This window comes from Polyodon spathula, chromosome 19, assembly GCF_017654505.1.
Source record: "Polyodon spathula isolate WHYD16114869_AA chromosome 19, ASM1765450v1, whole genome shotgun sequence".
NCBI lineage: Eukaryota > Metazoa > Chordata > Actinopteri > Acipenseriformes > Polyodontidae > Polyodon > Polyodon spathula.
In genome coordinates, this window is record NC_054552.1 from 31,586,800 (window position 1) to 31,599,838 (window position 13,039).

Consider the following 13,039-nt stretch of genomic DNA (forward strand, 5'->3'; position numbering starts at 1 on the left):
AATCTAGTCCTACACATGTAACTCACCAGCAGATGGCAGTATGCCCATAATTGAAAACCTAAATGTTGCTTTTACCATTCTTTGTTCAGTTCTAATTTTCAGATATAAACATTTCTTTATTGAATACGTTTTAAAATCTAGTGTATATATAATCTGCATATATAAAGCACTGAAAAACATGTACTGCAGTATTTAATTTATTCTTGTATGGTCTTCTATCTTACTGAATAGGATCTGAATTACGACAGATCTAGCATATCGTCTGGTGGGTTGATAGATCCTGAGTCCTCTTCATTGATGGATGACGATGTCTACAGTGAATATGAAGGGGCAGCGTCCCCTCAAGGAAACAACATTGCGTATGTGACCAAGGGGATGGGACAGAGCCAGACATCTCACGACAGCGCTTCAAAGCAGCCACATCACACGGGTAAGGACCCTCGTATTGCCGTGCACCCTGAAATCATGGATTATTTTAAGGGGATATAAAATCTCTGGGATGCCATGGTGTTAAGGGCAATATGTAAAAAAAACTAAACTGTGTGGTATTGTATTGTATTGATAGATGCAAAAAGCCTACAAATAGGCTTATGCACTCTAAGCACTATGTTTCTAGCACTACTGCTGTCTGACTTGCACATCAAAGTATATGAAAGGTTTGTGAAATGCTGAAAGGATTGCATTAGTGAAGGGTCCTTACACAGTACGGTATGTTTACAACTTGCTGTCAACAGGTTTTAATAGTGAATTAACTTAATTTGTGAATGATCAAATCATGAAGTAACAACAGAGCACTGTGCATAATCAATTGAGATTTACTCAGTCGTTACCAATTACAGTAACGTTGATGGAAATAAGACTCCCATTGCATAGCAGTTTGATTCATTGCTGGTTTGAGTTTGAGTTTAATAGAACGCATCTGAACACAGCTTGTTACCTCTACACTGTGGCTAATCAAGCTCATAGTAAAACCTGGAATGGGTGAAACTGCTATGCAATAGGAGTCTTATTTCCATCTCTGCAGTAATTAACCAATTTGTATAATGGCACAATAATTACAGTATGTCTGACTGCTGAATAGACAATATGAACATAATATAAATGAATATATGAATATAAATGTGTGCATTAATGTTTCAGATTTGCTTTTCAGAGCAGGTTCTGCATGGACTCTGTCAATTTCTGATCTTGGAGTGCCACAATCAAAGGCCTTGTTTTTGTCTCTTTCATAAGAGCTCCATCGTCTTCGTTTAGCAACACGCTACAGCTGCTGAAGCATGTTATGATTGTAAAGGGTTTCAAGGTTTGCTGGTTAAAGTGGTGCTTGTGAAAAAAAGACTTTATCAGAGAAGTGAAAACAGGCCAATCGAATAATATCCCTGACCAAAAAATAAATAAATCGCTACATTGTCCAACAACAGTCTTTTGTAGACACAATGAGTTCCAGTAAGTGAAGGGTAATCTTCATGTTAAAGTAATACTAACCATGGTCACTGATTTTTCATTGTGCAGGTAGTGTACTGACCACAGGATCCAGCTTCCCATTGCCTGACAAGTCGGAACTGGATTCGTCTCGTTACACCAGCAACACCAGTATATTTCAAAATTACGCCATGGAGGTAAGATGCTTAGTAGATATTTTTAGTTTTGATAGTGGATGGAAATAAGACTCCCACTGCATAGCGGTTTGATCCATTCCTGGTTTTACTATGGGTTTTTAATAAGACACACCCAAGCTTGATCCTTACACGCTGTGGCTAATCAAGCTCGTAGTAAAACCTGGAATGGGTAAATCTGCTACGCAGAAGGAATCTTATTTGCATCCATGGTTGTTTTGGTAACATTTGGTGGTTTAAAGATTGTTTGCATCTTGAATGTTTCAGGTCCTCATTTCAAGCTGCTCGCGCTGTAAGACCTGCGACTGTCTGGTCTATGACGAGGAGATCATGGCGGGATGGACTGCAGACGACTCAAACCTCAACACCACCTGTCCCTTCTGCGGGAGTCCCTTCCTGCCCTTCCTCAACATTGAGATCCGTGACCTCCGAGGTCCCGGCAGGTACAAGCCCCACACAGCATTCAGATTCACGCTATACGTGTAACTGCAGGCCTTTACTGCATACTAGTGGCTTTTGACAGCATGGCCACTTGCATAGAAGTTTGACCTGAACTGTAAATGTGTCTTTTGGAAATTCTTCAACTGTTGCTTATTTTTTTAAAACAGGTACTTTTTGAAGTACGGCCCATCTGTGGAGGAAGGCGCGTCCACAGCCTGCTGTACGGCTCCTAACATGGAGATCAGGAATTCTGTCATCTCCCCTGCTGACTCAGACATGGCCATGTCTCCTAAAATCACAGTACAGGAATGCCCAGATCCCGACAGGTAAAACATCTCCCCTGAAAAGCAGTTCCAGGGTACTGCTGTGAGTGGTGCTGTCTGTTAGACAGGGACCCTTCAATTCATCACTTAGGGGATTACCCTTTTACCACGCCCTTACACCAGATTATTATACCAAAGCTGTCCTGGGCCCGCCCAGAAACAGTCCATCGAATGGCCGCCCCTCCCCCCCGACATCACTTCCAGAGTTGGGGTATGTAGCACCGCCATTATAGGACTGGCTTTCAGAATCCTTTTTCTTTGATGCATCGTACTCGTTTATTATTTTCTGAACGTGTCTGATTGAGTCTGTCCGCTTATGAGCTCGAGCTCTGTGGCAGAGTTTGTTGTCCTCGACTCATCTTCAAGATTAGTGTTTACCAGTAATTGGGCAGTAATGGTCATTCTCAGCAAGATAATTGACCGCAGCAGCAATTTAGCACCGTGAGTTTAAGGCTAGGATAGTTAATTGAATGATCAATTATTGAGCAGGTTGCTGTAGCCATGTGGAAAGCCCAGTTAGAACCATACTGTAGAATATTGATAGCTCTAGCTTCTCAAGCCCATCTGTGAACTGCTAATGAATTTCAAGTAAAAGATTACAGTTTGCTCACTTGTTGTCAGGTTCACTTCTCATGTTTTGTTTCTGTTGTTGAGAAACCCAGCTTTTTTGTTTTTTAATCACTACCATTGATTGACTAATTAGATTCAAAGCATGGCTGAAAAGCTTCAGAGGTTTATTTTATTTATTTATGTATTTATCCTTCCTTCCGAACCCAAGTTTCCAGGAGAGAAATCCATTAATGCCTTCTCTAATTAGAGTCTGATTGCTTTGATGTGGCCTTGGTAGAATTACAATCCAGAACCGCTTGCAGTAGAATCTGCATTTTAAAACAGGTCTCTTCAAACCGCGGCTGTCTCACTGGCACCTGGCATGATTGCAGCTGAAATCATTCACACTCGTTCATTCATATCATTTTTAATCCAGAACAATGTGGGAACAGGGCTAATGACCAAAGGGATCAGGAATAATGTACGTGTTGAGATGAATACGTTAAATGTAGTTCTAGAAATAAAAGGAGTGCTTACCAAGTTTTAAAATCCATTTTCGTACCACTATTATGTACTGTATTTCAAACACAGAGCTAAAGATAAAAAGTAGCTGCTGTTTTTCATCAAGCTTGTATCTCCTCTGCATTTTACTTTATGCTTACAAAAACACCATTCTGCTTGGGGCTGGTTTTGTTTCTATCACAAAAGCACCAAATGTCTACTTGTGTGTTCTTCTTCTTCTTCTTCTTCTTCTTCTTCTTCTTCTTCTTCTTCTTCTTCTTCTCTTCTTCTTCTTTCTTCTTCTTCTTCTTATTATTAATATAATATAATAAAAATTTTCGTTGACATTACTCTAATACTATTGCATAGTAGTTTCACCCATTCCAGGTTTTACTATGAGCTTGATTAGCCATATATATATATATATATATATATATATATATATATATATATATATATATATATATATATATATATATATATTAATGTGAATGTGAATATTCATAGCACAGAAGCATCCCTCATTGTGTTTGTTTTGTTTGTCAGTAGACGCGCTTGCTGTGGGTGCGCCCCTGCTAAGCCCATAGAGATTCCCTCGGAGAGGAAGTGGGGTGTCAGTGATTCAGGCTGTGCGGGGCACCCCATGGCTCGGAGCGCCACCACCTTCTGTCCACTGGAGGAGGACGATGCCCACCGAAGAAACACCCACAGTGTACCCACAGGGAGCCTGCCCTCCAGGTTCAGTGATGTTGCAGTAAGAGAATTTCATTTCTCCCCTCCATTCCTCTGGTCAGCTCTATTTGTTCACCTCATATGCAGGGGAGTCTGTTCTGTGTAGGGTTGGGGTCCGTTCCTGTTTTTCAATTTCAGTTCCAATTCCCAACACATCACTGATCAAAATTAATGAGCAGTATTTTGTTAAAATGAGCTTCTCACAGTGGCAACAGATTACTAAAATTGATGCTACTGTTAGTCAATGAGATAGAGTTCAGTGAAAGGATTTGAACAATTATGTCTCTAAATATGAAGGCACTGGAATTGAAATTGGGATTGATTTTAAAAACTAACCCTGGTTCTGTGGAAGTTAAGGTTAAGCCTACTAAATGGTAAACATACTGTGCTGTAGGCAAAGAGCAATGACTAGAAAATCATGAAATGAATAGGATGCTAACTGGTTACTCGATGGCTAAATATTATTATGAATTACGTTAATTACACAATACTAATACTAACTAATGAATAAATATTATAAGCTAGTGTATATTATATGGCAGTTCCCAGATTGGAGCCTTTGTTCCCTTCTTTCTCCTGCGATCGCCAGCTTTGGATGGACAGATTTCAGGATGTACTACGCTGTGTTTGCACTTTCACTAACGCTGGTTGTACTTCCAAAGAGTTTACTGTCGTTGGAACAGTGAGCAGTGCAATACTGTGCTTCCTCTTTTTCTAATCTATTTCAGGACCTTCTGAGCTTTGAATGGAGGCTACACAACCCAGACCCGGTCACGGTTCCCTATCTCAGTCCTCTCGTACTGTGGAAGGAACTGGAAAGCTTACTGGAAAACGAAGGGGATCATGTGATAACGGTGGCAGACTTCGTGGACCATCATCCCATTGTGTTCTGGAATCTGGTGTGGTATTTCAGACGACTTGATCTGCCCAGCAATTTGCCAGGCTTAATACTGTCCTCTGATCATTGCAACAGAGGGTCAAAGGTAGGAGGATTGCTCATGTATAACTGTATGACTTGTAACAAAGAAGAGTCTTATAGAAGCATGTCCCTGATATGAATTATGCACAATTCCATTACGAATTATGTTATGCAATAGGACTGTTCATTTATTCATATGGCTCTATTATAATAATTGTATTATAACTTATTATTTTTATTGTATTTATTTGTTTCAACCAGGTTCCTCGAAACTGGTTGTCAGAAGATAGCAAACATGTTTTAATCCAGATTCTGTGGGACAATCTTAAACTACACCAGGATCCAGGACAGCCATTCTATATCCTGTGGAACACACACAGTAAGTGCTGCTCTGGTCTGTTTTGTGAAAGGTGTCGTGCATCCTTGCTTATCATACTGTTGAATTTTTATCAGGCACCATTAATAACCTTTAGACCACCGGGGTACTGACAGAACTCTGTTCTCTGTTTTACAGGTCTAGATTGCACTTTATTGTTTGGGAGTGAGTGACATTGAATTTTACTTATTAGCTGAATGACATCGTTCATCAGTGACTGTGCATTTGCCTGTAATGCTTGGAGACTGTGTGTTTTATATTAGTTTTTTTTATTTATTTATTTATTGTATTTTCTTTAGATGGTACCTTATTTGTGCTCTTCTCTTGTGTGTCACAGCTGCTGACGTGTTACTCGAGTTGCACTTCGCCACATTTTTCTTCTCCTTTTCAGCTCTCAACATTCTTGTTTGCAGAATGTTTCACTTTGTTGTTCTTTTTGATTTAGGTGTTTCACCCATTAAGTGCCATTGTCCTCATTTGGCATCTATGTCTTATTAAAATGTTGACTGTAACTTTAATTTTGTTAACTGCAAATATAGCCCTTCAGATGCTTTTATGATACTTCAATATAAAATAAGCAGCTATGTGTTGAGTTCTGATTAGTCTAACAACACAGCACGAAGGATTTACATTTTTTCTGTGAAGGAATATTGTTTTAGAATGTGTCAAATGACATAAATACAGCTTGTGTTCAGAGTATTTCAAAGAAAAATGAATGTGGTGCTTCGTGTGTTAAATATGGTAAAGGTAACAGTGTGTACCCTTGTCCTGCGCAGGTGTGAAATACCCCATGGTAGACGCTGTTCAAAAGGGAGAGGAGCCCTTCAGTGAAGAGTTCTTGCAGAGCGTGGTGAAGAGCATTCAGATGAACGACGTCTATCGGCCCATGAGTCAAATCTTAGAGATTCTGGGCAAACAACTGGGCATGAAAAGACAGAGGTAAGAATCGGGTTTAACAAAACAAGCCTGTGACTGCCAGCGTGTTAAACAAATAAAGCTGTCTGTGTTTACTGTTAGAAGTACCTTCGCTTCTTTATTGTTTTATTGTTACATGTGTGCTATTTCTATGCTATTCAAAAACATTATAATTGCAGCTGTTGCTTGTCATCTTTCTTCCGTTTTTTAGAAGCTTATACAGAGAAATCCTGTTCCTTTCTCTGGTTGCCCTTGGAAAAGACAACATTGATATTGGTAAGACGTTGTTCAATTCAGTTATTTACTAGCTAGCTGTAATAAAGTCAGACTGCACCAGATTATCACCGACAAAATCAGAATGGTACAGTACCTCAAACTTCACCTGCATTGCTTTACAATTTTAACCTTCAAAATAAAGAAGAGACCAAAAACTTACCAGTTTGGCCATATTGGCTTGCATTGTGCTCCAGATTCCAGGTGTTGGTGTGCTTAGTTTTTTGGTGAACATATTGTTGTGTTTTTAATTAAACAGATGCATTTGATCGAGAGTACAAGATGGCCTATGATCGTCTGACTCCCAGCCAGGTGAAGTTTACACATAACTGTGATCGTCCTCCCAGTACTGGAGTCATGGAGTGCCGTAAGACCTTCGGAGAACCGTATCTGTAAAAACCACCCCCACCACACGAGGCCGCGCTGTACAGACAGAAACGCAGCCCAGCGTCATCAGGCAGATGTTTAAAGCTGACTTCCTGTGTGCAAGTCAAGAAAAAACAACAATGCAAGAACAGCTAGACGCAACTCTTAAAATACTGTCAAAATAATATACAGCGTTAGGTCAAAAGTGAAGCTTACCATTTCACGTTTCTGACACTGGCAGTACAGTGTGAAACGCACAGCATTCAGATGCTGTTTCAGCCTGTTACATGTGCTGTTTGCTTTTCTTAAATGTACAGTATTGGAACTGAATGTCCTTTAAACAACATCACAAAAAGTGTGTTGAAAACAATGCAACTGTATATACTACATTAGAGCCTTTTTATAAATGAGCATTTGTACTATATAGCGATATCATAATTGCAATATTGTACCTAATTACTCAACTATTTATATAACCGACATTATTTATTTCAAAACGTTTTGCTTGTAGTTTATGTTATCGCTGATCAGCTCCTATACATTTATAATATAGGGGGTGTGGATTTAGTAGCAGGTCCTTGGGTACGCAGGTATATACGCACTTACGTCATACTTCCATTTTTATTAAAGCTTATCGAATTGTGTTGAAACTTGGTACGGTCATTCCTTGGTAGGTGTTATGCACATAGGTCATAGTGAGTAAATCTTGGAAGCCGCTTGTTCAGATTTTATTACGTTTGTGTTAATGTTTGCTACAGGAAGCTGTTTAACAAAATGCAAGTACAGGTTATGATGACTTCCTTTCTGACGACTGATTGGCAGAAGGCTGTCTTTGATAGATTTTGAAGAAACTTGAATTGGCCACGATGAGATGTTTTTGTCCATGATGTACAGCTACTGACAAAAGTTTTGCATCACCTAGAATTTTAGGATTGAGACGTAATTAAAAAAACAAAAAAAAACAAAAAAAAAACGTGTGAACATCATTTTGATATTTTATTTAACATCATTTAATCAAGGAAACTACAAAATGATAACAGTAGTACAGACATTTCGAAATCTCACTTTTTTCAATTTGTGTCAGTTTTTCATTAAGTATATGGGGAAAACTGCAAAGCGGTGTGTAATTCAATATGTTAAAGTAACATTATTCAGCAGGTTTCATTCGACTTTGTGAAGCAAAATGATTCATTCTAGAGGCTGATGCAAATCCTTTAGCCATGGCTGGATGTATGCATGTTACAGACAGCAAGTACCAGTGCTAACCACCTTGAAGGCTGGTAGTTGCTGCAGTTTGTTAAATGCAAATCTACTACAAGCAGCTCCTGTTCCAGCACAGAATAGTCACTTTTTCATTCTGCTTGGACCCGCTCGCTGATCAGTGGCAGCACAAATGTACGTTTCTAATTTGTTTTATTAAAATTGTACAGACTTTTTAGCAGGGATTTACCTAGTGAGTTATAAAAATATTCGAGGTAAACTCAATGCTTTTAAACGTTAAAGTCCTGGTACTATATTTGAGGCATTCGTGTACACTGTAGTCTAACAGTATGCTTGAAACGGGTACACATGTATGCAGTGCAATACTTAATGTGTTCCAGTATGTCGCGTGGTTACTGCTGGAGCTCCCAGGGTTTAGAAATGGTACAGTTAATCCAGTGATGCTTTTGTCACTGCCAGTAATCAAACACAGGAACATCAAAAGTGCATGATACTACAGCAGTGCCCTTGCTCTTGTAGCTCATTAGATTGGGCAAACTGAGGAGAGTCGACATTCTTGTAAATCCTTTCTCAGACTTCAGAGTTCAGTTCCCCTGCTCTAGAGATGCCCGCTGCTTACTAATCCATCGCACATTTTAATAGACCTCTCAATTACATTGGTTGTTCCGAAACATTGTATAAGCATTGGTTTGTCATGATACACAATGATTTGTTTTAGTAGCATCTCCGAATGCCAAAACGGCCAGATGACTTTAATATTATCCTCGGTTTTCAGTTCATACTTTAGAAAACCAAAAACGGTATGTCAAGGTTTTTGTTGCTTAAAAAGGTAAAAGGTACAAGTATTGAATATGTGGGCTAATGGTGGTATGGGTCATAATAATACAGCAATACTTTGAATCCTTAAGTTGATTTTTACAGGGTTCTTATGTATGCTTTGTAAATGCTGTTAGGTCAATCAGTATTTGTTTTATATCGCGCCTTTCATAGTGGACCACTATCACAAAGCGCTGGAAGTGAGGAACAATGCACAGTACATTAAATACAGTGAAATACAGGGGATATCACATTAAATAAAAACAGTAAAAAAAATAAAAAATAGTTTCATTCTGTTTTTTGAAACATTATGCATTGCCATTTCACAGTACTGGTTGTACTGAATCCAACCTTACTGTGTGTTTATTAGTGGTTTATTTAAGATGTGTGTTTATTATTAATCAATTTGAAGTGTAAAATTGCAGAAGATGCTGCATTGAGGATCTTTCAGAATTCAGGTTGGCATTAGTAAAGACCCTTTAAAAATATGAATGTACTGCCCAACATAAAATGTATGTATATTAGTGTTAACAAAATAGATTTATTTGGGTACAGTCAGGTGTGGAAGGAGTCTCTAACACAGTGTAGCCAAACCCACATTTCTTCAAAGTTCTAGATTCTTTGTTTTTTGTTTTCTAATTGCTTCATTCAAATTGCACATTACCCGCAGAGGCGATCTTAAGAAAGAGGATGATAAGCATGCTGGGAAAGCGTTCTGGTTTAATATGCTTAGCTCCATGTATAAACCAGCAGGATGAGCTGCTCTTAAGAGGCAGGTCAGATGAGCGCTGGTCACATCACTGAAGCACAGCAGAGTGCAGATCTGATGCGAAACCCAGTTCTTCTTGCACTTGCTTTGAAACACCGAGACTCAGAACAAGTGCTGTGATTCAGATGTGTTTCACTCTTCTGCACCCATACATGATTTGATAATAATAGCTAATTCCCATTTGACCAATTACCCAAAGTGGAATATATATTAAATATGTGTATTAAAACATAAGACCCCAGTTACTGAAGTCTTGTGGTTCTCAAATATGTACTGTAAAAAGAAACATATCTCACTCCTGAATTTTTCAATGTAGGTACTTATGTCATTGTAAATTTCATGAGCTCTTTGTCTGAAATAAATACAAAATTGTACCTTTTTTAATCCTTCAGTGTTTTGCCGTTTACAGAACTGTACAGAAAGCAATGACCCTTCAAGACAATGTCATGAAATGTATTTTGACTGCATTTGCATGGTCAACTTTGTAATTCTGTAAATAAAATCACTCATACCATAGACATTTTTTCTTTCTTGCAAATGTTTCAGACATGAATCAACAGATTAATTGCACTGTTTAAAAATGTCATAAATAAATACAACTTTTACCAATCTTATTTTGAGAATATATATATATATATATATATATATATATATATATATATATATATATATATATATATATATATAATATTTCTGTTATAAAACTACCTGTATTGAAAAGCAGTGCACATGATTCATTAAAGAAAATGAAGGACCAAATTAATTTCTTTGAAAATATCAGAACACAAGCTGTATTTATTTATGTGATTCATTACATTTAGACTTAGCTTTTGCAATAAACAACATCGGAGTAAGTTATTGTAGCAATATAGTTAGAGAAAATTTTAATAACACGCAGATGCCAGTTAAAAATGCTTCAAAAATGTCAAAGTCGCCAGTCCTCAAATGAGGACAATAGCACTTGGAGTAGCAGTTCTATCTGTAGATGGTCCACACAGACGCACACCTGTTAATTTTTAATTGTTTTAAGGTGCCATGTTGACCTAAGCTGGGGTTTTTTTCACAGGGGCTCAGGCAAAGCTTCAGTTCTGTTTGCAACATTTCACATTACAAAAAAAGAAATCACAAAACCAAAAAGTCCGCACAACCTTCAAGGTAAATCCATCAGATACCATTGCGTTCTCGTCCCCTGGTTTATTATGCAATTAAAACCTGCATTACCTTGTTTGTCTATATCTTTCCTAAATTGAGATTACAATGCAGCACCCTTTTAGAGGGCTAATGCTCTGTGTTACTACACATGCACCTCCCTGTGATCACATTTTCAGTTCACAACCAAAGTACAGCGAAGGTTGATAAGTTACAGCCATTCTTGCAAGCAATTAAAAACAAGTTCTGTGGTTTGGGTTAAAGGAGTGCCAACACTTCAAACCAAAATTACCTTTTTTTTTTTTTTTTTTTTTTTTTTTTTTTTTGTCAGAAACCCAGACTTGCATTTGCTTCTCCGCTGCTGTCATTCGTTTATTTCAGCACATGGGTACTTTGAAATATTGTTCACTAAAATACATATGAACCACTTCTGTAGATTATAAAAAGTTACATTGCAGTGCACACAGCACAGAATAGTGTGTACACAAGTTTATAGTAGCGTTGATTGTCTTGTTGTCCGCACTGAGAAATAGTAATGATGCAAATGATGAACACCTCGTGAATATCTTGTTTTGATTTGTTTATGCATGCATATAGACTGCCTGGCCATTTTGTAAGGAGCTGTCTACCTGACTGGGTTTGCATCGCCCTGGTGTGGAGTATGCTCTCCTGGTCCTCCCTGGTTCTGCTGATTACTCTGGAAGGCTGAACAGAGGATATAATTTACTAGATCAAGTCCACCTAACAATGCTGCAGCCTGATGGTGACTGCTGCACAAACGATGCCTGAAAGAGACCAGGCATCTTCCATGGCCACCACATTTCTTGGCTCTCAATCCAATTGATTGAAAAATGAATGACTGAATGGATTAACATTCCTCCAGCCCCCTCCCTGGACCTAGTGGCATCTATGCCATGTCAGGTCAAGGCAGTCAGGGCAAACGGGGGCCTGACCTGATACAAGGTCCAGCTCCTAACAGAAGTGGGCAGGCCATGTGTGTTAATTATAAAACAGGGTTATCTAAGAGGCTGCCCATTGTAAACACAGAGCCAAACTTACTACCAGTGTGGGTGGCAGAGCTGCACAGATCTTGCTATTAAGATTGTCTAGACTGTTACCTCGTCCAAGCTTTTTTTTGCAACAGTATTACAAGACATTCAGGCAGGCATTGGCTCTCCCGTCAGTGAATGATTAAGATTAAAGTTTAAAGCTTTGTGAATGGATGCAGAGTGGGGGTTCCAAACTGGAAATGCCTGCCCATATCACTTCCTCTTTCCTAAAGTGTGTCAGGTGAAGGCTGTTTCCATTTGAAATGATGATGTCAGCAGAGACATGAAGCACATTCCAAGACATGCAAATTACAGGGCTACTACGGGACAGGCATTGAGAAGGAAAAGTTTTAGCTGCATATTGGTTCGAAGCCACAGTCATTGTGATTCTGTTGAAATACTTAAAAAACAGTAATCATACTAAGTTAACAAAGTTTTAGTGCAATGGAAACAAAATATTTCTGACATCTTGGTAATACACATCTAAATGAACATTGACTAAACTTTATACAGTATAGAACCCTGTAAACAAATGCAACATTTACATTTACCATTCAACGCATTCATGAATGGAACTTTCCCTGAGAACACAGTGAGTCAAGGCTTTCTATTAGGGCTCTCCCAAGTATTCTGTAATTTTATACCGGGCTAACTGTATAACTGAAAACTTTCAGAATAGATTCTGTGTGATCCTATATCAAAAATAAAATAAAAACAATATACCAAAAAATATATTCCAATCTGCTAAAATCCTAACCAGGTATCAGCGAGTATTAACCAGGGGAGAATGAGCACCAAAACCCAGCCAAGGAAACTCTAAAAACACTATTTCAGATTGCACAGTAATTAAACCGCAACTTCAGAACTACATTTTGAATTACAGTGAGCCACGCTCCGCAAACCACAGTTACTTCTAATTGCACAACTCCATCTGGAATTGCACTCTACAGCTATGGCCAAAGGTTTTGCATCCCCTTATAGAATTAATACATTTTGCTTCATAAAGTCGAATGAAACCTGCTGA

General features: G+C 38.4%; 1 protein-coding gene across 11 annotated transcripts in view; it reads left to right on the forward strand.

Annotated features, from left to right (window-relative positions):
• LOC121294337 (C-myc promoter-binding protein-like) overlaps nt 1-9,266 on the forward strand; it is a 39,783-nt gene extending 30,517 nt beyond the window's left edge. For all 11 annotated transcript variants that reach the window (XM_041217942.1, XM_041217946.1, XM_041217949.1 and 8 more), the window contains 10 exons: nt 232-430; nt 1,513-1,619; nt 1,884-2,059; nt 2,225-2,383; nt 3,977-4,184; nt 4,891-5,145; nt 5,343-5,460; nt 6,234-6,396; nt 6,584-6,648; nt 6,905-9,266. In XM_041217942.1, the coding sequence (XP_041073876.1) occupies nt 232-430; nt 1,513-1,619; nt 1,884-2,059; nt 2,225-2,383; nt 3,977-4,184; nt 4,891-5,145; nt 5,343-5,460; nt 6,234-6,396; nt 6,584-6,648; nt 6,905-7,041 (1,587 nt within the window). In that variant the 3' untranslated portion in view covers nt 7,042-9,266. The remainder of the gene's footprint in view (nt 1-231; nt 431-1,512; nt 1,620-1,883; nt 2,060-2,224; nt 2,384-3,976; nt 4,185-4,890; nt 5,146-5,342; nt 5,461-6,233; nt 6,397-6,583; nt 6,649-6,904) is intronic.
• The last annotated feature ends 3,773 nt before the right edge of the window (nt 9,267-13,039 follow it).